General features: G+C 40.5%; 1 protein-coding gene across 12 annotated transcripts in view; it reads left to right on the forward strand.

Annotated features, from left to right (window-relative positions):
- Positions 1-23275, forward strand: part of WNK1 (WNK lysine deficient protein kinase 1) — a 171409-nt gene that overhangs the window by 144898 nt on the left and 3236 nt on the right. For 7 of the 12 annotated variants that reach the window (XM_036758893.1, XM_036758881.1, XM_036758888.1 and 4 more), the window contains 12 exons: positions 347-520; positions 2834-2891; positions 3070-3201; positions 3603-5089; positions 6407-6490; positions 9104-9187; positions 10059-10125; positions 10655-10728; positions 11695-12371; positions 13715-13917; positions 15788-15982; positions 22717-22892. In XM_036758893.1, coding sequence (XP_036614788.1) covers positions 347-520; positions 2834-2891; positions 3070-3201; positions 3603-5089; positions 6407-6490; positions 9104-9187; positions 10059-10125; positions 10655-10728; positions 11695-12371; positions 13715-13917; positions 15788-15982; positions 22717-22892 — 3411 coding nt within the window. The remainder of the gene's footprint in view (positions 1-346; positions 521-2833; positions 2892-3069; positions 3202-3602; positions 5090-6406; positions 6491-9103; positions 9188-10058; positions 10126-10654; positions 10729-11694; positions 12372-13714; positions 13918-15787; positions 15983-22716; positions 22893-23275) is intronic. The other 5 variants (XM_036758882.1, XM_036758883.1, XM_036758885.1 and 2 more) reach the window with 5 other exon arrangements.

Below are 23275 nucleotides of genomic sequence, written 5' to 3' on the forward strand. Positions count from 1 at the left end.
AGCAAAGCAAGTACAAGCTGCCCATATTTAAGGACTCTGGGTTTACTTTCCATGAAGCTGAAAGTTTGATTTAAACTGCATATGATTTTTCCCCCTAGAGATTGGAATTGGAATTCATACCTCACTTAAATAACTTGTGCTTGCTATCTTTTTGACATCTTGATGATGAGTCTTCTTCCTCTCATTTACACTTGTCTTAGAGTCGAGAGTGATTACTTTCCAGAGATGTAAAGTTCTTGAATTTATGAATTCCAAATGAACATTTTTAAAGAGGTTTGTTTGGTTAGATACACAAGAATCATTAGCCCCATTTGCCAAGAACATTCAGAAATTGTTTCTTTTATAGGTGAACAACGATTTTATTCTAGCAACAGAGAGAGACTCATTTGTGGATCAGGTGCGAGAAATCATTGAAAAGGCTGATGAAATGCTCAGTGAGGACGTTAGTGTGGAACCAGAAGGTGACCAAGGATCAGAGGGCTTACAAGCAAAGGATGACTATGTCTTTTCAGAATCCCAGGTAGAGTCAATCTATGAGGGTTCTCAAAAGCCTAAATTCTAAGAATATTATAGGTAAAGGTATTTGGTGTCTTTAGCAACTAATCTTTGACAACCTAGGAACAACAATATAAATCTAGGAATTGATCTGTTTCATACTTTCTGAGATTATTACTTATGCAATCTCAACTGGACCCAGCAAGGCATTCCTTTTACACCTTCCTAATTAACTCACTCTACACAGCAACTTTTATAGGCCTTTTTGTACCTTCTGAAACCACCCATGGCTTTCTTCCCCTCCAGATCCCCGCCTCCAGTTCTCTCAACTGACAACCTTGACTCATAATTCACTTTAAAAAAAAAAAGAGGCCATTCACAAAGAGCTCCTTTTTTCCCCTTCTTCCTCATCTCACATAACTAAGATGCTTTCCACTACTTTCTTCTCTTTCTCCCCATCTCACGTGAAGAGGAGGTTTTTGCCAAGGCAAACTCTTTTACATGTACAAAGTGTTCTCACTCTATGCCATCTTCATTAATAGATTCTTACCCCCATGAGCCCCAATCTCTCTTATCTTCCCTCCTTTTCTACTGGCTGCTTCCCTAGTACCTATAAATATGCCTGTGTCTCCCCCATCCTCAAAAAACTCTCACTTGATCCATCCATCCCTTCTAGCTATCATCCTGTATCTCTTCTCCATTTTCTGAACTCCTTGAGAAGGTCACCTACAATTGGATGTCTCCACTTCCTTTCTTCTCACTCCCTTCTTAACTTTCTTCATTCTGGCTTCTGACATCCTCACTCCACCAAAACTTCTTTCCAAAGTTACCAACAATATCTTAATTACCCAAAATCTAGTGGCCTTTTCTGAGTCTTCATCCTTCTTAACTTCTGCAGCTTTTGACACTGTCCATCATCCTCTTTTCTTGGACACTCTCTCTTCTCTCTAGGTTTCCATGACACTTTTCACTCATGGTTCTGCTGTTTATTTGACTACACCTCAGTTTCCCTTGCTGGATCTTTATCCAGGTCATACCACTATAGGTATCCTGGATCCTCAGCTACTTCATTTCACTTGGTGATCTCATCAACTCCCATGATAGAATTTTCATCTCTACTCAGATGATTTTCAGATTTATTTTTCCAGCCCTAACCTTGCTCCTGACCTCCAGTCTCACATCTCCAACTGCCTATTACAGTGTTTCAAACTGGATTTCTCATTGATGACATCTTGAACTCAACATGTCCAAAACTAAATTCATTATCTTTTGCCCCAAACCCTCCCCTCTTTCTAACTTCCCTAATACCGTGGAAAGTACCTGCATCTTCACCCAGGCCCACAGTCATCCAGGTCACAATCAAGGTATCATCCCTGGACACAATTCTCTCTCACTTGCCATATCCAATAATTTGTTAAGATTTGTCGTTTCCACCTGTGTAACATGGTTAATATAAATCCCTTTCTCTCCTCTGATACTGCCACCACCCTGGTTCAGGCCCTCTTCACCTCACATTTGGACTGTTGTAGTAGCCTACTGGTGAGTCTGTCTGCCTCAGGTCTCTCCCTACTCCAATCTCTCTCTGTCCGTCTCTGTCTCTCTCCCTCTCTCTCTGTGTCTCTCTGTCTCTCTCTCTAAAACACACACACACACACATACACACCATTCAGTCAACTCCACTGGCACCTCATCTTTTGGGGGGGGGGGCTTTTAAAGCCCTCCATAAGCTGGCCCCTTCCTTTCCAGTCTTCTTATTCCTTACACCCCACCTTCCCTTACCTTACTCTGCTGCTGTCTAGTGCCACTGGCCTCCTAGATGTTCCTCACACAAGATTCTCTTTCTCTTGACTCTGGCCATTTTTTTCTGTCTGTCCTTTATGCCTGGAATTCTCTCCTTCCTCATCTCTATGCCCTAGCTTTCCTGGCTTCTTCGAATTCAAGTGAAGTCCCATCTTCAAGATGCCTTGTCACCATGATCCCTTTTAATGCTAGTGATTCCCGTGTTGATAATCCCCATTTTATCCTGTACATCATATCTTGTTTGTACACAGTTGTTTGCATTCTGTCTCCCCATTACAGTATAATTTTTCTAAGAGCAAGGACTGTGCTTTTAGCCTTTTTTGTATCCCCAGCACTTAGCACAGTGCCTAACATATAATCGGCCCTTAGTAAATGCTAGTTGGCTGACTTACCAGTTGGACATCACGCTGTTTGCAGTTTTCTGAATCAAATACCCAGAGATATCCAGCTAAAGCCCTAATTGGGTTTAATGAAGACAGTCACAATGGAGGACTTGGGAGCTGTGGTGCACAAGTGGCCTAATTTTTGTTTGTTGCAGAAATTGGAGGGAGAGTTCAAGCAACCAAATCCTGCTTCTTCTATGCCTCAGAGAGCAGGTAAGCTTCCTTTAAGCTTTCCACATTGTCTTGTTTGGGGAATTAACTTCTTAGGAAATAACTGGCAGTCAGCTACCTAGATGCTCTCTCTGTGCTCTAATGATGAAATCATGGACTTCTTCTGAGTCAGGACTAAAGCCAGATGAAGCATAATGTACTGGGTTTTTTTCTTATTTAGGTGTTTCCTCCAATTCCTTAACTCAAGTTGTGCATTCAGCTGGACGGCGGTTTATAGTGAGTCCTGTACCAGAGAGTCGGTTACGAGAATCAGTATTTTTCACTGCTACATCCAGTGAAATGTCAGACACAGGTGAGTCCACTCGAAGTAAAAATAGCAGATAAACATTAGGCAGAATTAAAGTGGGAAGGTTGATGGATACCTGGTAAGGATAGGAGGCTGAAACAGCACAAGAAAGAGTAACTTTGGTGGTCATGGCACGTAGAGTGAACTGTGAGTAGACAGTTCTTCTATATGGTTATTATGTGGTTGTAACCTGAATTCCTCTATCCTTATTTAGGATTGGGTGCCCAGGCCAGATGACTTGCGTACAAAATCTCTACTATTTTAATATCTGTCCCCCTGGCAGAGTGCTAGTTTATTTTCATGTTGGTGAACTTAATAGAGTTTTGGACCATGTTGTATTCCTAACCTTTTAAAAAAAATGAACTGACTTCATTTTTTGTTTTTTGTTTGTTTGTTTTCCTTTGCAGCGGCTGTTGCTCCATCCCATGGCCATGTAATGAATCTGTCTCATTCTGCTTCATCCCTTAGTTTGCAACAGGCATTCTCTGAACTCAGGCATGCTCAAATGGCAGAAGGACCCAGTACAGCTCCCCCAAACTTCAGTCATGCAGGACCAACCTTTCCAACTGTACCTCCCACCATGACTAGCATGGCTGTAGTCTTCCCTCCCACGGCAACAGCTGTGCCTTCAGTATCAGTCCCTGCAACAAGTACCCCTTTTAATAGTGTTTCTGCCCCAGTCATTCAATCTGTGGTCACCATGCCCACTGAAAAGGTAATTGCCGGAGTTGCCTCCAGTACAGGTGTATTAACTTCAAGTTCTTTCCCTGTACCACAAGTGTCTGGAGCACCATTAATTACCAGTGTGGTTTCCAGCATTACCCTTCCTGCAGCTGTGTCACTGTCTGCTACAGCTGAATCAATTCAGATGCCACCAGTTGGGGCAGTTATGTCTAGTGCTGGCACTTTTCCTCCTGCTGCAGTGTCAGTAGCTCCAGTTCCTGGAATAGGCAGTGCTGTTCCCCCAGGTGCTATCACCCCAGCTATGACTTCTCAGCCTGCCCAGATGGCAGCAAGTGTAGCTGTAGCTGCCACCCTGGCTTCTGCATCTACCACCACGCCATTCCCAAGCATGGCTTCACAGCCACCTCCTCAGCTCAGTAGCAGCAACTCTGCCCCTAGTCTCGCTGAAACCGTGGTAGTTAGTGCACTCCATCCCAAGCACGAGGGCACACATTTATCAGAGAAGCCACCCCTTGGCAGTGTAGTGGGGCTATCCCTGCCCCTCTCTGGAGCTTCCTCTGGAGCTGGGATATCTGATTCAACTAGTCAGCCCAGTGCAGTGCATCCTTTGCAAGTCCCATCTGCTGTTGCTTCTCCTCCTGTCCTTTCACAGGCAGCAGGAGCCGTCTCCACCCCGGTATTGCCTCAGGTACCTCTACCTGGTATCCTGCCCCTAGCGCAGCCTATTACCAATGTACCTGCTGTACAGCAGACACTAATCCATAGTCAGCCTCAACCAGCTTCACTTCCCAACCAGCCCCACACCCACTGCCCAGAAATAGATACAGATACACAACCCAAAGCTCCTGGTATTGATGATATAAAGACTCTGGAAGAAAAACTGCGGTCTCTCTTCAGTGAACACAGTTCTGTTGGAGCCCAGCATGCCCCTGTCTCACTAGAGACATCTTTGGTAGTGGAGACCACAGTCATGCCGGGCATCCCAACCACCGCTGTCGCACCAAGCAAGCTCATGACTTCCACCACAAGTACTTGCTTACCACCAAGCAGTTTGCCTCTAGGAACAACTACTGGTTTGTCAGTTGTTACACCAGTTGTCACACCCGGGCAAGCTGCCACCCCAGTGAGCTATGTTGCAGCCCCAGCCAGCATTGCAGCAGGGGTGAAACCTGGAACCCCTCCCTCAAAGCCTCCTCTTACCAGAGTACCGGTAAGGTTCTTAGGGATTCATTTTATATAATTCCTTCTCTTATTGCACTGAAATAATAGATTTTCTTTCAAGGAAAGAGTTTAAAATTTTTTATGCATAATATATTACCCTAGGTCCCAATAAAGTAGAAATGTTGTGAGAACAGATTCAGAGGCAAATTCTGCCGACAGAGGAAATTCAGTTGATTTGTTTGGATTTCATTAAAAGCGTGTGTGTGTGTGTGTGTGTACGTATGTACATGTGTACATACATATGTTTCATTAGTTTGAAATTTATTAACTTCTAGGAATTGTACCTTAAAGTTTTCTAAGTATATAATGAGTACGTTAGATACCACACATGCGTTTGTCTCATTTGGTTCAGATGAAAGGAACATTTATCCCCCCCAAAAGGGAATTCTTCGCTGTCATCTACACTATGGAGAAAGGGCAGATCACTAGTCTGTGAAGCCATTTATTAAAGCAGCACATTTTTTTTCCACTGCTACAAAATCAAGATTTAAGATTTAGAGTTTTAAAGTAATTGAATGTTGGTAATCAAATTAGTACAAGAATCAGAGCCCCAATACTAGTAACAAAATTAACAACTGTAACATACTTTCTGATTCCGCTGTGATGGGTTTTCCTCATTCTAGCATCTCCAGTCTCTTGACAGTTTTCATATAACTTGGCTGAATTTCTTCTAATTACACTGCATGTTCCAATCATCTTTTTAGTCAGATAGTGACACAGCATTTTTGTAAAAATGACAGGCAGGCAGAGACTTGACCCAGACTAAGAGTATCTTGTTCCTGATAGAAAAGAACTTATCTTCGCTTTGTCAGATTAGGTCTCCACTAGTGTAGGACCAACCAGAGAGAGTTCACCTCTCTTAAAAGTCCTCTGTTTGTCTTAACAAAACATGACAGTGTTAAACTTGAAGATAGATGGTTTAAGATCAGATGAGCTGATACCTGATCTCTGCACTGCTGGATTAGATCCTGGTCATTTGTCCTCTTCCGTAAGAGGGAACCTCCTGTATATCACTCTTTACTTTTTGGATTTTCCACAATAAAAGTATCGAAAGTTCTGCCTGCCTTTGTTCATAACTAGAACTAGTGACATGAAGTAACTTACCAGATATATAATAACTACATTATTCCCCAGTGGATCTTTCCTCTGCCAAACAATTTACAATAAATTATACAGTTTGTTTCTGTAACCTTGTATCAACTCATTTTAATCAGGTGTGGTGTTCTTAAAATGCAGTAGTTGTAACCTCCCCTGAGGCTTCTTCTATTCATGTCTGATACCTCAAAATTTCCATTCGTTGTCATAGGTGCTGCCGGTAGGTACTGAACTTGCATCTGCTACCCCACCGAGTGAGCAGCTGCCACCTTTTCCAGGACCTTCACTAACACAGGTGCTCCATGACTTGGCAGAATTCTATTTCTCTTGCTTTTTGTCTTTCAAAATGCATGGTTAAATTCTTCATTGCATGGTATTATCTTCTCCATTTCTCTTTCTCTCTTAACTGAGTAGCCTCCTTCCACTGAAGGTTTTTGGAATAGTGCTTGAGCCTAGTGGTCCAGATCCCATCTAAACTGAGAAGGTGTACAATTCTTCTATTTGAGGTATTAGAGACAGACCCTAACTAAGAAGATGACTCTGAGATATTTATTTCAATGTAGTTTTGAGTCTGTTTTGAAAAACTATTTCTCACAGCCTAAAGTTTTACCAGCAAATTATCTCCCTCCACACAACCAAAGTTAAGGATATTCACTCTTTGAGAAGTTTTTGATAATTTTCACAACACAGTTTCTTCAAAGTTCTATAGCATTTATTCTCTAGAACAGGGGTTGGCAAACTTCACAGGCCAAATTCAGCCCTTCTCCTGTTCTTGTATGGTCTGAAAGCTAAGAATGATTTTTATATACAATAAACCTAGATTTTTAAATATCAAAACCGTGCCTAGCTCCCAGGGTTTGCTCATGCCTACTCTAGGACAGCGGTGCTACAAAACTTTCAGGTCTGGCATATTAGGAAGAACCTGAAACTATTTAATGATATTATTAAAAAGTGATTTAAATTCTAAAATATATTTAGGATATTTCTGCATATATCCACTAGGTCATATAGAAACTTCTACTTTGATATACCATCATGTGATACAAAGGAAGTAACAGGGCAAAATTATGTGTATTTGTCCAGTCGTATGACTTTTAAAAAAAAATACCAACCTCATCTTTGGCAGTATTTCTGAATAAGCAAGCTCATAATTATTTAAATTAAATTAGTATTTCACCTCTAAGATGATGACATGCAAGCTTTATTTGATATATCAATTATATGTAGTTAAAGGTCTTTTGAATTTAATAAACATGTTGCTCTAATTCTAATTTTATGGTGAGTGTACTTGTGAAATGTTAAACTATAAAGTAAGAGAAAATCTACAGTTTCCAGCCATCACCAAATTTAATAAAAATGTGTTCCCAGTTTTAGACTCAGTCTGGAACTCCATGCATACTTACCAGAGGAGGATAGAGGTGGGATAATTAGGAACAAGAGCTGGGAACTCTTGGAAGTGGAAGAACAGAATAAGGCAGAAAGCTGAGGGCAATTAGGACCAGGAGTATAGGGGCTGAGAAGCGGTGGTGACTCATGAACTGAGAAAGGATTTGAAGGGTATAGAGTAGGGGTTGGAGAATTAAGAGTGGGAAGAAAAAATGGTGAGAAAAACAGGTGTAAGAGATTTTCCCTTTGTTCCTTCTACTCCTCTTTGGTGATAGGATTGGACAAGAATTGAGACTCAATATCAGTATTTGAAAGGCAGTAGAACTGAGTAGCAAGGTAAAGAAGGGCAGTAGGAGTCCCAGATAGGACAGGTTTCCATTATCCAAGGGAAAGAAGAGGAAAACTCCTAAGGAATTCTTTCAGCTTACCCATTCAGTCATAAGTTTGGCATTTATGATTTGGATACTGCCAAGTCTATGACACATTTCTGGTTTCAGGTGTATTGAATTATTATGTCTAAGACTTATATTCCCCAGCCTGCTTCTGTCATTTTGAAGCAAGTCCTCTGTGGTGGTAATAGCTCACATTTGTATAGTGCTTTCCCCTCACAGCAACGTAGTGAGTTGAGCAGCACAGATGTTATCTTCACCTAAAGTTTGGGGGAACTGTGGCTCAAAGTTTGTGACCTAAGATTACATTGCTAGTAAAAGCAAAGACCAGGTTTTGAAGCCAGGTTTCATGTTTTCAAGTCTACAGCTTTCCTATAAAAACTGTTATTTTCTCACAGAAAAAGGAAAGAAAGAGGAGTTAAAACTTTCTTAAATATGATGAAAGCAGGTTGGCAAATAGAGCTTCTTATTTGTGGGGAAGTAGTGGTTTTTTCTACTGTGATTCCTTGATGACGATCTTCTGAATAATGTGTTATTCAACCTTAGAAGATTGATAAATCATAAGTAATTCCCCTCAAAAGAGAAGTGGCCTGCATAGACATATGTTCTCAGACATGATAATTGTGTCAGGGTTATTTTTTTGGTTTTTGTTTTGTTTTTGCTTAAACTGTACTTATTGTTACAAGACAGGGAAAGTAATACTAGCAAATAACAGCAATTTTTTTTAATATGAAAAAATCATTGTGTAACTGACAATACATTCACCCTGTAGTTAGGGTTTTTACAAAACTGAAGGGAAAAGTAAATGGAAATAGGTAAGATGTGATAAAGATACGTAACTACAGTTCTATGTACATTTCATAAAGCTTCCTAGAGAGGGGAAGAATACGAAATCCATCTTCTGGGGGTAGAAAAAAGAAGGTGGTAGGAAACAGCCGTACAATATGAAGATCAAATCTTTGTTTTCATTTCTGTGAATAAATAAATGTTGCATTTCATTTCCAAAACCTATATTAAATCTAGATTATAAAGTAGTTTTGTCAGTCTTGCAAAAGTAAATCAGCCTTAGAGATTAGCTATTGATTTTGCTAATGTGCCTAAGACATTCTTATTAGTGGGTATTTTTGCTTCAGTCTCAGCAACCTCTAGAAGATCTTGATGCTCAGTTAAGAAGAGCCCTTAGTCCAGAGACTGTCCCAGTCACATCTTCAGTTGCTGTAAGTTGGAAGAGCTCCAAAGTAGCCTGTCTCCTTCCCTCCCAGGATACTGTGTTCCCAGAAATGTAATTCAAATAGGTAGAAATACGCTTAAGAAGAGTTTTGGCTGAGTATAGCTACATATAAGTGGTCATGATGATGGAGCAAATGAACGGAAATTTCTGATGTTTAATTTTACTATTTACTCAGCTAAGCTGTGTTTTCACCAGCTAATTCCAAAATTCTGAGCTCAAAAGAGCTCAGATTTGAGAGTAATCCTTAGACCCATCTACTTTTTTTCATTGGTATTACTTAAATGTCAGGGGTATCATGGTTTTAGTGTGTGTGTGTGTGTGTATGTATGTATAACATTTTAAGTTGAAGTTTTAACTTCTGTTTGTTTATATTTTGAGGCAATAAAAAAGATCCTAAAGGAAAATACTTCCCTTTGAATGAATGTCTGAGGTACTTTTCTGAAGTAGACTTAAGGAAAGAATATCATAAAGGAGCTTTAAAAACTCATTATTTCTTTTAAAAGTTAAATTTAGATAATTTAATAGGAAAGATATATTAGCTTTCTAGGTTGATTTAATGGCAAGATCAGGTTTTCTGGTGCATTTGGATCCTTTATCATATGAATTGGATTTTTTGTCTTCCTACAAAAACCAAAAAAGAAGGTACTGACTACAGTTAGTAGACTGGATCTACTGGATTAGAAGTTTTTAAAAGTTATCTTGTCATCTGCACTGACAAAATTTGGCTGTCCTCATGGTTATATATATAATCTTCTAAATTGGGATAAAAGATGGACTATATTTCAAAGTATTTCACTGTAGCAAAAAACAACCAAAAAAGCTTTAGTTTTTGTTTTCTTTTCAATTTTGTCTTGCAGCCCACGTCAGTTGTTGCTCCAACATCAGTTGCCGGAGCAGTGCCAGTGGTAGTGCCAGCTCAGAGAGGTAAAGTATGGCACCCTGGGCACAATTCAGAATCCTGTTTGGGTCCTTGATTCTTCAGTGAGACTGGGAGCCTATTAGTAATATATTCCAGAAAAAGCTTGTACAATTGGAAAATGAGGTTAAGAAAACTAACAGAAGGATCAGAGTAACATTAATAGCTGTCTCCAACAAAATGATCGCTGTGGTTATTCCCCAGAAATAAACAGATTTCTTTGAATTCAGTCAGCTTTAAGCCTGTCCTGTGTTTCAGGTACAACTGTGTTTGTTTATACAAGCAGGCCACCTTAGAAGGCCTTCTCACAAAACTGCACTTAATGTTCTCCAAGTCCAAAATAAATCTAGTCCGGAAGAAAAATCTTGTTTCATGAATACTATATCTAACTACTTTTTGAGCACCTGACTTAAGAATACACCACTGCAAAAGAATATGAAATTGGACTGTTTAGATTCATCCTCTTAGATATGATAAGGAAGAGAAAAAATGATAATTTAAACTTCTTTTTCATCTTTATTTCTCTGCTTCCTTCAGCAGCTCAGACCATAGAAGATAAGACCATAATCACCAACTCAGAGGCCAGTGTTCTTAAGATGGGTCGGTTTCAGGTAAGACATTCGCTTTTCGGGAACTTAATCCTGTTACATAGGTTGTAGAAATGATATGATTGCCAATTAAAACTTGAATAAACTGATATGAAAGCTTCACTGGGCATAATCTTAGTCTTCAAGAACCCAGAGTTAGCTCTGTGCCAATGACCAGGAATGTTCTTCAGGATCTACCAAGGAAATAGAATGCCCAACAGATTTTTTTTTAAATTTCTAAAGAATCACTTCTCTAATAACATGCAGAACCCAGACTAGAAACCAATTCAGACTCCTCACCTTGCTCTTCACAATCTGGCTCTAGAATACCATTGTAAATTTTTCACATTAATCTCCTTCACATACTCAATATATTCTAGCCAAGCTGTTCCCCCAGTCTGGTCTTGTCTCCTGCCTTTGTACAGGCTGTGTCCCTGCCTGGGGTACACTTCCTCTTCACCTTTGCCTCTGAAGGAGGCATCTTTGTCTTCCTTCAAGGCTCAACTCTTTCCTCATCTGCCTGGTTATGGTCCCTTTTGCCTCAAATTATCTGGTACTTCTTCCTCTGAGCACATGTTGTATTTCTCCTCCCCATTCAGTAGGGATCCTTGAAGGCATTCCCAGTATCTAATATAGTGCATTCTACTAGTAGACACTTAATAAGTTATTAATGAATTTAGTTGAGTTCCCAAAAGGTTTTGTCTTAAATTTCAGCTTAAAAGTGCCTTGTTGCTCTGGGTATATCTTCACAAAAAATACCCTTCACTTCAGATAGTAAGGGGAAGGATTAGGTTGGAAGTATAGAAGGAGGAGATTTAGCACTTTCTTTTCCCAAAATGAAGGGATTGGATACAGTTGTCAGGGAATTGGAACTTCCTACCATGTTGAGTATGCATAGCTTTGGTTTTGGTTTTGTTTGTTTTTTTGTTGTTTTTTTTTTTTAGACTATCCTGAAGGTCAGTCATTTCTTTTCTTTTTTTAAACTACCAGGTATCGGTTGCAGTAGATGATTCTTTGAAGGAGAGCAAAAGTAAGTCAGAAGAAGTAAAGTCTGTACATTTTGAATCGAGCACTTCAGAGTCCTCAGTGTTGTCAAGTAGCAGCCCAGAGAACACTCTGGTGAAGCAGGAGCCTGGTGGAATAGCCACAGCTGTATGTGGCACCTCCTTGGATATGGTTGATGGTGTTCCTTCTCAGAAAACTTCTGCTACGCAGACAAAGCCAGAAGCTGAGCACCCCACCACAGTTGGCCGCTTTCAGGTGACGACTACAACAGACAAGGTTGGCCGATTCTCTGTGTCAAGAACTGAAGACAAAGTCACCACTGTGGTAGAGAGAGAGCCACCTGTGGCACACCCTTTATTGGATTCTGAACAGGCTGTTCCTTCTGCTGTAGCACCAAAGAAAGAAATGCCTGAATTGTCAGAGCCAAGCCATCTTAATGGACCATCTTGTGACCTGGAAGCCGCCTTCCTAAGTAGGAATATGGATGATGGTTCAGGTAGCCCACATTCTACTCACCATTTGGGCTCAAAAGGCAGCCTTCCCATCCAGAGCCTTAGCCAGAGCCTTAGCAACTCATTCAACTCCTCTTACATGAGCAGCGACAATGAATCAGACATTGAAGATGAGGACTTGAAGTCAGAACTACGTCGGTTACGAGAAAAGTAAGACTTTTATTCCCTTATGCTTTTATATAGATATAGAATCAGAGGCTTAGAACTGGGAAGAACTTTAGAAATAATCTAATCTAAATTTCGGAACCCCGGAGTTTAGTGACTTGTCAAGGTCACATAACTATGAAGTGGCAGGTAGAAATTCAAGATTAAAATTTAAGATTACAAATCTACAGCTCTTTCTGCTATACCATAAGGTAGGGAATCTCTTTTCTATCAAAAAATAACTATTTTTGCATATGAGAAAAGAAAACATTACCAAAATATATATAAAATACTTAAAATATAGAAAGTTGTCCAAGAATTTTTTTGCCTGAGGATCTCTTGTTCCCAAGTATCTATACTACTCCTTTTCACAGGTGTGCTTTTTTAAGATTTTAAATACTGTTACTTTGAGCATTTATTATATAGACTTGTTTTAACTACCACCAGCCTGCCTTAGGCACTACAAAAATGTTGCTGAGGCATTTACCTAAGCAGTTGCTATGTAGCCAAGCACAATGCTGAGGGTTCTACCAATACTTTCCTGTTTGATCCTCACAATCACCCTGGGAGGTAGTTCCCCATTACAGTTGGGGAAAGTGAGGCAGACTGGATAAGTGACTTGTTTGATGTCATAACACTAGTAAGGTGTTTGAGGCTAGATCTGAACTCAGGTCTTTCTGACTCCAGGCCCCCTCTGTCCTCTGTGCCACCTAGCTGCCTGTGTAATAATAGTTAGCTTTTTATATAGTGCTTTAAAGTGGCAAAGTGCTTTACAAATATTATCTTATATGATCCTCACAACAACCTTGGGAGATAAGTGCTTTTTTTTATCCCCATTTTTTAGTTGAGGAAACTGAGGCAGGCAGAGGCTAATTAACAGAGGCCCAGGATCACATACCTAGTAAGTTCCTAAGGCAGGATTTCAATTCGAGTCATTCTGACTCCAACTCAGATGCTTTATCAAACACTCTAAAATTACCCTCTGTTGGGTGAATGTCTATAGCAAGAGCTCTCTAGGTAGTAATTGCCTATATTATCCCTCTTTGGTCTCAGGAATAACCACATTTCCTCTTGTCTTGCTGGAAATTTAAAGAATTTTAAATGAAGGTGGGAGGAAATGGGGAAGAAAAATTGGAATTGGAAATAGGGAAAAGGTGAGAGTACTTATGTTTTGAGAGCAAGTTAAATATTTACATTCAGGATAAATGTCAGGGCCTAGATTCACAAATATTAATGAAATTGCCGTTTGGTGTCAAATTGAAGTTGTTATATTTGGTAGGTTGTTTGGAGTTGTTAAATTTGGCAAGTTTGGTGTTGAGTATGTTCTTAAGACTGGCCTTTATTCTTAGGCACCTTAAAGAGATCCAGGACCTACAGAGTCGCCAGAAACATGAAATCGAATCTCTGTATACCAAATTGGGCAAAGTTCCCCCTGCAGTCATCATTCCCCCAGCTGCTCCACTCTCAGGGAGAAGAAGGAGACCCACTAAAAGCAAAGGCAGCAAGTCTAGCCGAAGTAGTTCATTAGGGAATAAGAGCCCCCAACTTTCAGGTAAGGAGCCATGGAACAGGGTAAAAATGTCGTTTACCATACTTTTTTCCTCCTTTTTTCCTTTAGTTTCCCTTTGGTTCTTTCCTTTTCTCCCCAGTATGAAAGCTGTTGAGCTATAGAACTGGATCTATCAATTCAATATTTTTGCTGATTTTCTAAAATTAACTTTAACATCTTATTCTCAGCTCCCTCTTCCCCTGCCTTCATTTTACCCTTGGAAGTGGTCTTGGTGAATGGTCCTTTTAGGATAATTCACATTGAAACCACTTTATAGTCTCCAGTGAATAGTCTACTTGAGAGCAGTCTTTAGCTTTGCCACCAACTGAAGTATTATTACTCATGTTTACCCAAATCCTTGCTTAAATGGGGGTTTAAAAAAATGCCTTTCTTTTCACTGAGTAATTGTTGAGCAGAAACTCCCATTTGATTGCATGAGATGGGAATTTGATTGACATGTCACAGAGGACTCCTTTGGGTAGGTATATAAGTTATATCTTTTGGGGACTTTATTCACTTGGAGTGACCTACTGATGACATTATTGAAAGAAAATTGTTAAAAGCATATCTTGAGAATGAACTTTATTAATACTTAACATATTAGGTATGTATGTAGAAGTTAACATGACATATATTAAAATTCCTTACATAAATAAAAACTGTATGTACATATTATGTATGTATGGTAAAACAGTGCATACCAAGACATTTAGTAGCATAGCTGTTTTCTTGCTGGATAGTTTTTGCTTTACATTAAGTGTGATGGTTGATTGAACATGCTCTGGGAATGGCCCTTGGTGAACTAGCTTGTTTGTTTCAACAGTGTTCATTATGATTCGCTGTAGAGAGAGCTAATCTTACTAAAATTCCTAAGAGGATTATCTAGTTTTAAAGGATCATGCTAATAAAAAAATTCTGTTTCTTTTCCACCTTTCTCATAGACATTCTCCCTTAGAGGTCTGCCCTTCGGGTTTGGTATGTTGTGACAGTGTTGAAAACTGTTAGGATAGTTCTAACCCATTTCTTCAACATCACAGGGTCAGCTCACAGCACTCACTAATAGAAAAATATTTAAGTAATGCCATCTGCTAACCTTACCCACACTCCAAGTAAACCAACTGATGGTTGATAAACTTGTTGAACAGGAGATGAATATCCAGGGATGAGAAAAGGAGGTCACATCCAGGATACTGGACCCAGCACTTGTGTGACATCTGCCAAGAGATTGGGTGCCAAACACGCTCTGCATTCAGTGGCCACCCACACCTTTTGCCACGTAGTTTTATATCTGACCTGGCATATGCCTGCCTTAATAGGAAAGCTAGGCAGAGCCTGCCTTGGAAATCTCGTGGTCTCATATTTCAGTGTCTTTCTCAGTAGGGAAAAACAGAATCTTCTTTTCAAAACCTGTTCAGAGTCAGGGTTATCCATTAGAAAACCTCATGTTCCCCTTGTCCTACAGCTGCCCTTTCTTACTTGACTTAGGCATATGAACCAATCTGGGCAAACTGTGTTAAAGGCCTTCTTATGCAATTTTATGAAGTTTATGAATTTCATGACTTAATGTCAGCGTTGAGGGGAGGGCGGGAGTTACTCCCCACTTCACTCCTGGCGTTTCTTCCAGTCAACAAAACCCTTATTCTTTCTTATTCTGCAGTATCTCCCATCCCCATCTCTCCCTGTACTCCACCCCCCAGTCAAAACACAAGATTTCTTGTTTTTCTTTTTCTGCTGCTTGTTTTAATATTTTGTGCAGTCCATTCTTATTTGTCTTTTTGTAGCCTGCCTACTCAGTGTCTGTGGAGTGCAGTGGGAAGACTGAACTACTAAGAAACTTCCCCTTGTTTCCTGATGCCACTCTGTCTTTTCACAGGCAACCTGTCTGCTCAGAGTGCATCTTCAGTCTTGCACCCCCAGCAGACACTCCACCCTCCTGGCAGCATCCCAGAGACTGGGCAGAATCAGCTGTTACAGCCCCTTAAACCATCTCCCTCCAGCGAGAACCTCTATTCAGCTTTTACCAGTGATGGTGCCATTTCAGTACCAAGCCTTTCTGCTCCAGGCCAAGGTAAGAAATCAGAGGGCAACCACCATCTTCTAACAGCACTAAGGTGGAGGAATTGCCTTAGCCTTGGTGATGGACCAAATGCTCCAGAAGACTTCAGGGTCACAGCTTGGACTGAGGAACCTGAAAGCAAAAGACCAACTGGCCAATACACAGTCTATGTACAACCTGCTCAGAAATCTTAGTCTTAGAATAGTTTGAGGTGATGGACAGATGATGAGGTAGTCTTACTACAGAGAGATAAGTCATCACGTAAGTTAGGCTTGTTGCTACCATCTGGTCAAAGAGCCTCTTCAGGGAAGGCCATGTAGTAACCAACATGAAAATTCACACATCTGAGACCTTTGTGGGGAGATATCACTGCAAGCAAGTGAGGGATTGGGGGCCCAGGACTTAATCCTTGAAGACATATCAAAAAGAAGACTGAAAGTGATCATCCCCCAAAATGCAGTAGTAACTACCAGGGAATAAAACATAGTTTCCTGGAAGATGATGCATAGCGTGGTCAGAGCAGATTTTTTTCTCTGCTGGGGTAGGGGAAATATGCCAAAGGAGCTGTTCAGTGTTGGAACAGTCTGGTAATTCTGCTTTCTGTCCATAGCCCGCTTTACCACAATGATCTTGTTTTACTAGACAAGACATTTCCTTTAAAAGGTCTCCACTAAGAATAGAAATAAAAGATACAAAATTTAATTGTGGGATGTCTAAAGAGGAAGAAAGGGACAAAAGATAGATAATAAATTGACTTGCTTCCAGAGAACTCAGAAGCAAGAATCACTGCGCCCTTTCTTCTCTAAGAACATTTTCAGGAGAATTGAAAGAAATCTTTGAACTGAGTACCATATCTTACCAAGGTGATTGTACTCTATTCTGGAGGAGCAAAATAAACTAGCATTATTCCAGTGAAGTGAAGAGCTTTGGATTTATACAGGTGGAGGGAATGGAATTCCTGGTTCCTATTCTATTTAGGTGCCCTTCTCCTGAAGCTTGTTCCTCTTTGTGCCATCTTAGTACATTTCACCACTCCAACCTCAAGTTTCTAACATCTTGTAGTTGTGTTCTGTGTTTCTCTTCCTTTCTCTGTTCTTCCCTCTTTTTCCCCACCTTCTCACAGGCTGTGCGAAGTTTAACTGTGCATCTGAGCGGGTGACGTTCAAACCTGGTGGCAGGAGGACCCGATTTCTGAGTACGCCCTGCTTGGCTCTTTGTGTGTAACACCTTTACTCCTTCCTTATTTTTGTTTTTCTGCTGCTTGGATTTGATATTTCATGCAGCTCATTCTCATTTGTCTCTCTGTATCCCATGTACTCAGTGGCTTGGCTGAACTTTTATTACACTCAGAAGTTTGGGTCCATTTGTTCCTATGAAGCACAATTCTATAGAAATAGCTCATACTCCTTTGAACTTGGAGATGAATTTATCTGGATGCTGAAGGAGTTCTTCATATTAAATTTAGCTAGTATATAGAAGGCTGTTCCAGAAGAACACATAGGCTCTCTTGAGGCAATGAACCTTGGACTTAGAGGCTAACTTCAAGATCTGTGGCCTTGGCATTAAAGGTACCAGAAAGATAGAAAGGTTCTGGTAGCACATGTAGACATAATTAGGTTAAAACTGTCACAGGAACATGATGTAGTTTTTCCTGTTTATTCTTTCTTCTGTTTCATAGCATATTGAAGTACTCAGAATAAGCCTTAATTTCAGTTCTGATTAAATAACCATAAAGTACTAGATAGTATATATAGAATCTCCAAGAAACATAAAAACCTCCTTTGAGTAGCAAGTCTTCCATAGTCCTCCAGGTAACTGCTTTACTTTACACCCCAATAATAACTCATAGATATTCTAATTATAAGACTCTTTTCTGAGGGAAATTAGTATATACATATATTTTTTATAGCTCCTTTACTAAAAGTGTTTCATTAGTTGGAGACTGACTTCCCAACAAAGAAAGGGAGGTCATTTTCACTCACAATGGCAAGTATATTGCAGTAATTGAGAATTGCCTTATAAGATGCTTTTTGATATTTTCTGGCTGCTCCTTATAAGTAAATTCAAGAGATAAGGAAAGGGCTTGTCTCTTAAGACCTCAAACTTCTGATGTGGTTATTGAGGTGTTTTTAAATGCATGTGCTAAGGCTGCCAACATAATGCTTCTGAGTGTGCTTCAAAGGTTGACAGACCCTCCTGGATGGAAGTGTTATTGCTCCTCCGTTCTCTGACAGGGTATGTAAGGGAAGTGCTTTGATTCACCTTCATGCATTACATTTAACCTCATTCCCTTGCATCTTGTAGCCTGTCTCCTCCTATTCCCCAACCCTTCTTTTCCTTTTACTTTCTCAATAGGATGGTAGCTATGTTAGGAGGTTCTCTAGACTCCTTCTTCTACAACAGATGTGATAGCAAAGTTATTTGACTTCAGGGATAGAATATTTTAACAGTACTTTATTAATAAAGTTCTTTGATTTAGGGTCTCAGAGCAGTAATTTCACTGGACAAGTTTGATATTAATATTACAAAGCATTTTTTTTATGTTTAACTTGATCCTCACAAAATCTTTGTGAGAGTAGATCTACAGGTATTATTTGTATTTTATTAGTAAAGGAAACCAAGGATCCAAAGAGTTTAAATGATTTGCCCATGGACATGCAATATCCACCTGTAAGTGGTAGAATTTGAACCCAGATTTCCCCTAGCTCCAAGTCAAGCATTTTCTTTTCCACCACATTTCTTATCCAACCAAACCAGGAGGTAGTAAGCTTGGCCAGGTAGTACCCACATAATTTGTTTCTATCCATAAATAGAGAGGCATAAAGGCCTAAAGTTGGATAGTTTGGAGGGGAATATGGAAAAGATTCACATATCCTAATATGTCATAAAATCCCAGGGAGGGTCCATTTCTGTTATTTTGGGATCATTTTAAATACATTCCATTCTTAGCACTTCCCTTGGAAGATAAAGGAGTGGGCCTAAGTCAATTGAAGATGCATCATTGTGCATGAAATAACTCCTGGTGAGCAGATCCCCAAGGGGCAAGGAAGCTAAGGCTATAGGACAGGTGGTGGTTAGCTAGGTAGTGCATGAGATCTTTGCATCCTTTTTTATCCTGTAAGAATAGATAGCTTATTGAAAGCACGGCTTGGCTTGATACATAGATTATTGGCTTCCCAGAATCCTCTAACCTTCCCTTCTGTAGCATAAACTTAAAGATTACAATAGTGAAGGTGGGAGGAAGCAAGTTAAAGTGAATTAATAATGAAACTGGAACCGTCAGGCTGCTGTGAAAGGCTCTGCATATTCTTGATTGCTAAAACATTTAATTGCCTACGTTTTATAACTACTCAGCAGGAGAAACAGAGTGGGACCGGATCAGTGGGGAAAAACTCTCTGCTTGGGGTATTTGAACCTTAAAGCAATGAAGCCTTGATAGATTCCCATCTCTCAGTCCCCAAAATGTGTACCTTCTCCTTGACTAAGGTTCCCAAGTCTATGAAATAGCCACTCACGAGAGAAGCCTTTCTGGGGTGGGTAACTAAGAGATTAATTTGATTTGGGACTGTCAGTAATACATAAGTTTCTATCTTGATTTCCAGATACTACAGGTTTATAACTCTAAAGTTGTTAAGGGTTTGCTCTATGCCCCTCTGGACATCAAGGATTGCAGGGTCCTACTGCCCCTTCTCCACTCCTGGTTTCTCTTGCTGGGCTTTTTAATGCTATTTGCCGATACTAAAAATTTTGCACTGATATTTCTTTAACACATTGCTCTTTCTTTGTGCTTCAGGGAAGATGGTGAAAAAAGTCTGTCCTTGCAACCAGCTCTGTAGTAATTATCTCTTTTCTGTTATTTTTGGTCTTTCAATTGTAATGCTGTTATCCGTTAATTTTCCAAACCCTGAAGTATCTCCCTGAATCTGACTTGTCTTGCATCTGTTTGTCTCTCTGTCCCCTCTTATGATGTGTTTATTAATATGCCTAAGTGCTAGCAGGTAATTTAATCATTGAGACTGAAAACTCACGTCAAGTTCTAGACTGTCAAGACTTGCCAGCCCCCATCTGAGCCTATCCCTGGGGCAAATCATGGATGGGCATTAACCAGTGAATTGTGCAGGAAGATCAGATATCTGTACCTGATTGAAGTTTGGGGAAGATCTCTGCCACAGTGGGGAGGTGGAATAGAGTTCACCCTGTAGGGTGTGACTTCAGTGAGGAAGGCTATTTATTCCACAGCTAGTTCTGTTTAGGTTTAAAGATCAGGAACAGACAGGTAGGGGTCTTAATTAGAATCACAGGGGAGATTGTGGTTATTAGGGTTTGGTAAGAAGGTGCTCAAATAACGGGGAAAGATTAACGAGCTAATGAGCGCTCTACGCCCCTTGCTTCTCCCCCAGGATTAGGCCAAGGCACAGAGTGAATGCCACAGGTCCTGAAGACTTACCTATCTCCAACAACAAATTGGCTGGAATTGAATCACAACAGAAAAAAAATCTACATGGCCTAGAGTGAACCTTCTTATTCCCCAGTAGTCAGAATTGAGACTGTGTGACAGCTGGTTTTTAGCAGCCAGTTCGAAGGGAATTACTGTGTGCCTGGTTCTTCCCTGTGTAACAAGCCAGTATTCTAGATCTCAGTGTAGGTTCAGAAGGAAAGAAGATGAAATTAACCTTCTGTAAAAGGAGATTGCATGTTTCCAAGGGGTTATAGCCACCATAATTAACGAAGAGGTATCACACCCAGCATGTGTAAATAAGGAATTTCTTAATAAGACTCTTCTGTCTATATTAAGCTTCCCTTGTAAAATATTTTGTCTTTTGATAATTCCCTTACCTCTAAATGAACTTCATCTGTGTTGTGCTTGCTTTATTGACCAGGGCCCCACCAAATATTTTCCCTTTAAATATGTCAACCCTCATGCATGTTGTGATCTCTTGAATTTCCATATTACCATGTCCACTCATCCTCACTGCATGTGACTTCCACTCTAGCCCTATCTTACATTTGCCCTTCAAGAGAAAGTTGCCAAAATCCTCTTTTCTGTTCAGGTTCTCTTCACTTCAAAGAAAATAACACCTTTCCCTTCACATGGTTCATGCAACTGGTCACCTAAGGGCATATATTCTTTACTAGGGCAAAGAGCCCTCTTTTATTCTCCCTTTTTGTGACAGCACTAAGAAGTATGATGCTTTCCTCAGAAACTTCACTGACAGGTCAGCTCTGATCCTTTCTCAGCAATGCTTGGGGGTCTTATTCCCTATATCAGTTTTAGACTTGACTCTAGGCCAGTCCCTGTTAGAAGGGCCTTTTTTTTCTGGATAGCCTCAATATCTATTTTCATGCAGCAGGAAGGTTGCATGCATTTATGGATGCCCATGACAAGGAAGCAAAGGCCAGAAGACTGGCCCCTAGCATTTGAGTATCTTGACAGCCTCATGGCTTGGAATCACATCCCTGTACTTTACATAGCTTTTATTTATCCTGCAGTTGCATATGTGAGATCTGATAAGAGTGAATGAGACAGTGACTCTTCTCTCCCTCTTCCCTAATACTTGCCTCTTCGAATAATCTTCAGTGTGCCCTCCAGCAGAGCCGAAATCAGGCAGGACACGGACTCCTTCTTTTTCATCAACCATACAAATAAAATTACCTTTTCCATAGCCTCAAAGCTTCCCCACCCCCTGTGCACCTCTGCCCCAAGCTGAATGTTCCTGCTGCTTCTATGTTGAATTGCTTGCTGCTCTGGTTTGGGGAAGGAGTAGAAGGCCTTTAGTAACTTCAGAATAGAGCCTTTACATGACCTAAATCAGGGCTGTCCAACCTTAGGTTTTTATTGAAGCAATAGACAATATATTTTGATTTGCCATTTTAGTGAGAGCTCTGCGGTAGCTCGACTTCCTTTATTAAAGTATTTATGTAAATTTCTATGCTTCTAGGCAGGCTGTATTTTGGACAGCCCTGACCTAAGTGACCCAAGCCCACAGTAGTTTCAAACCCTGACTTAGGGTCTGACTTATACCAGGAAAGACAAATAAAAGTTCAGTCTCTTCCCAACAATGGTGTCTTTACAAATCCATATTTATGGGCCCAGGTGAAAGTTGTACTTGATAAAATAAACTACTACTTAATTTAGCATCTTAGTCCAGCTCTGGGATGCCCCCATGAGCCTGCTGTTGAAGATGTGTGGCAGTATCTACATGGGATTGTAGAAACCTTGTCCTCTCTGAGACCAAGTCATTCCCTCCTTCCTCCTCCTCCAACCTTGCCCTTGATGTGAATGCATTCAGATGTCACCTCTTCAAGGTGATTGGAAACCAGAGCAGCTGGCCCCACAGACTGCACCATTCCTCTCCCTCTCTCACAGCATGTGGGCTAGGAGCAGAGTACCAATAGTCACTGGCCTTGATTGCCCTTGGGTGATATGAATGACAGACACCTGTTCGTTGCCTGTTGTGCCCTCGATGCCCTCAGGTCTGGCCTAGGCAACCATTCTCATCTACAATCACTACAGGCACTTTGATAGCTCCTGAGGAACATCCTTCCTCATAATTCTGTTTAGCTAAAGCATATGGCTTAAATAGAACCCAGGAATCTTAACCACGTGCCTTTCTTTCTGCATGGCTTCCTAACTCATCCTTTCCCTGTGCCCTCCATTTCATCACGCTATGATCTTTGACCGTCTCCTGAAGTTGAAACCCAAATAAGCTTTTGTAAAGCCTGTGTTTTTTCCCTTCTAACTCTAGGGACCAGCAGTACAAATACAGTGGGGGGAGCAGTCAATAGCCAAGCCCCGCAGGCCCAACCACCCAGCAGAAAGGGCACATTTACAGACGATCTACACAAGTTGGTAGACAACTGGGCCCGAGATGCCATGAATCTCTCAGGCAGGAGAGGAAGCAAGGGACACATGAACTATGAGGTGAGACTTTCTCTTTTCCTTCCTAACCCATCTCAAGGATTGAAAGAGACTACTTACTAAACACCCAAACTGTTGCTGAATAGCAGTAGTTCTCAGATGTTTTCTGATTTGGACTTTTTAATCATCAGCTTAATCTTGCCATTGTTATATTTTTTAAGGACCAAAATAATAGCTCCCATTTCTTTTCCTTGGTATTTCAAATTTTCTTCTTTATCTCTCCATGAGTGGTAGGGTTTTTTTGTTGGGTTTTTTTTTGTTTGTTTTTTTGGGGTTTTTTTTTTTGTTTTTTTTGGGGGGGGGCAAGGGGAAGGCAGGGAAATTGGGGTTAAGTGACTTACCCAAGGTCACACAGCTAGTAAATGTGTCAAGGGTCTGAGGTCACC

This window comes from Trichosurus vulpecula, chromosome 5 (assembly GCF_011100635.1).
Source record: "Trichosurus vulpecula isolate mTriVul1 chromosome 5, mTriVul1.pri, whole genome shotgun sequence".
NCBI classification, from domain to species: Eukaryota; Metazoa; Chordata; class Mammalia; order Diprotodontia; family Phalangeridae; genus Trichosurus; species Trichosurus vulpecula.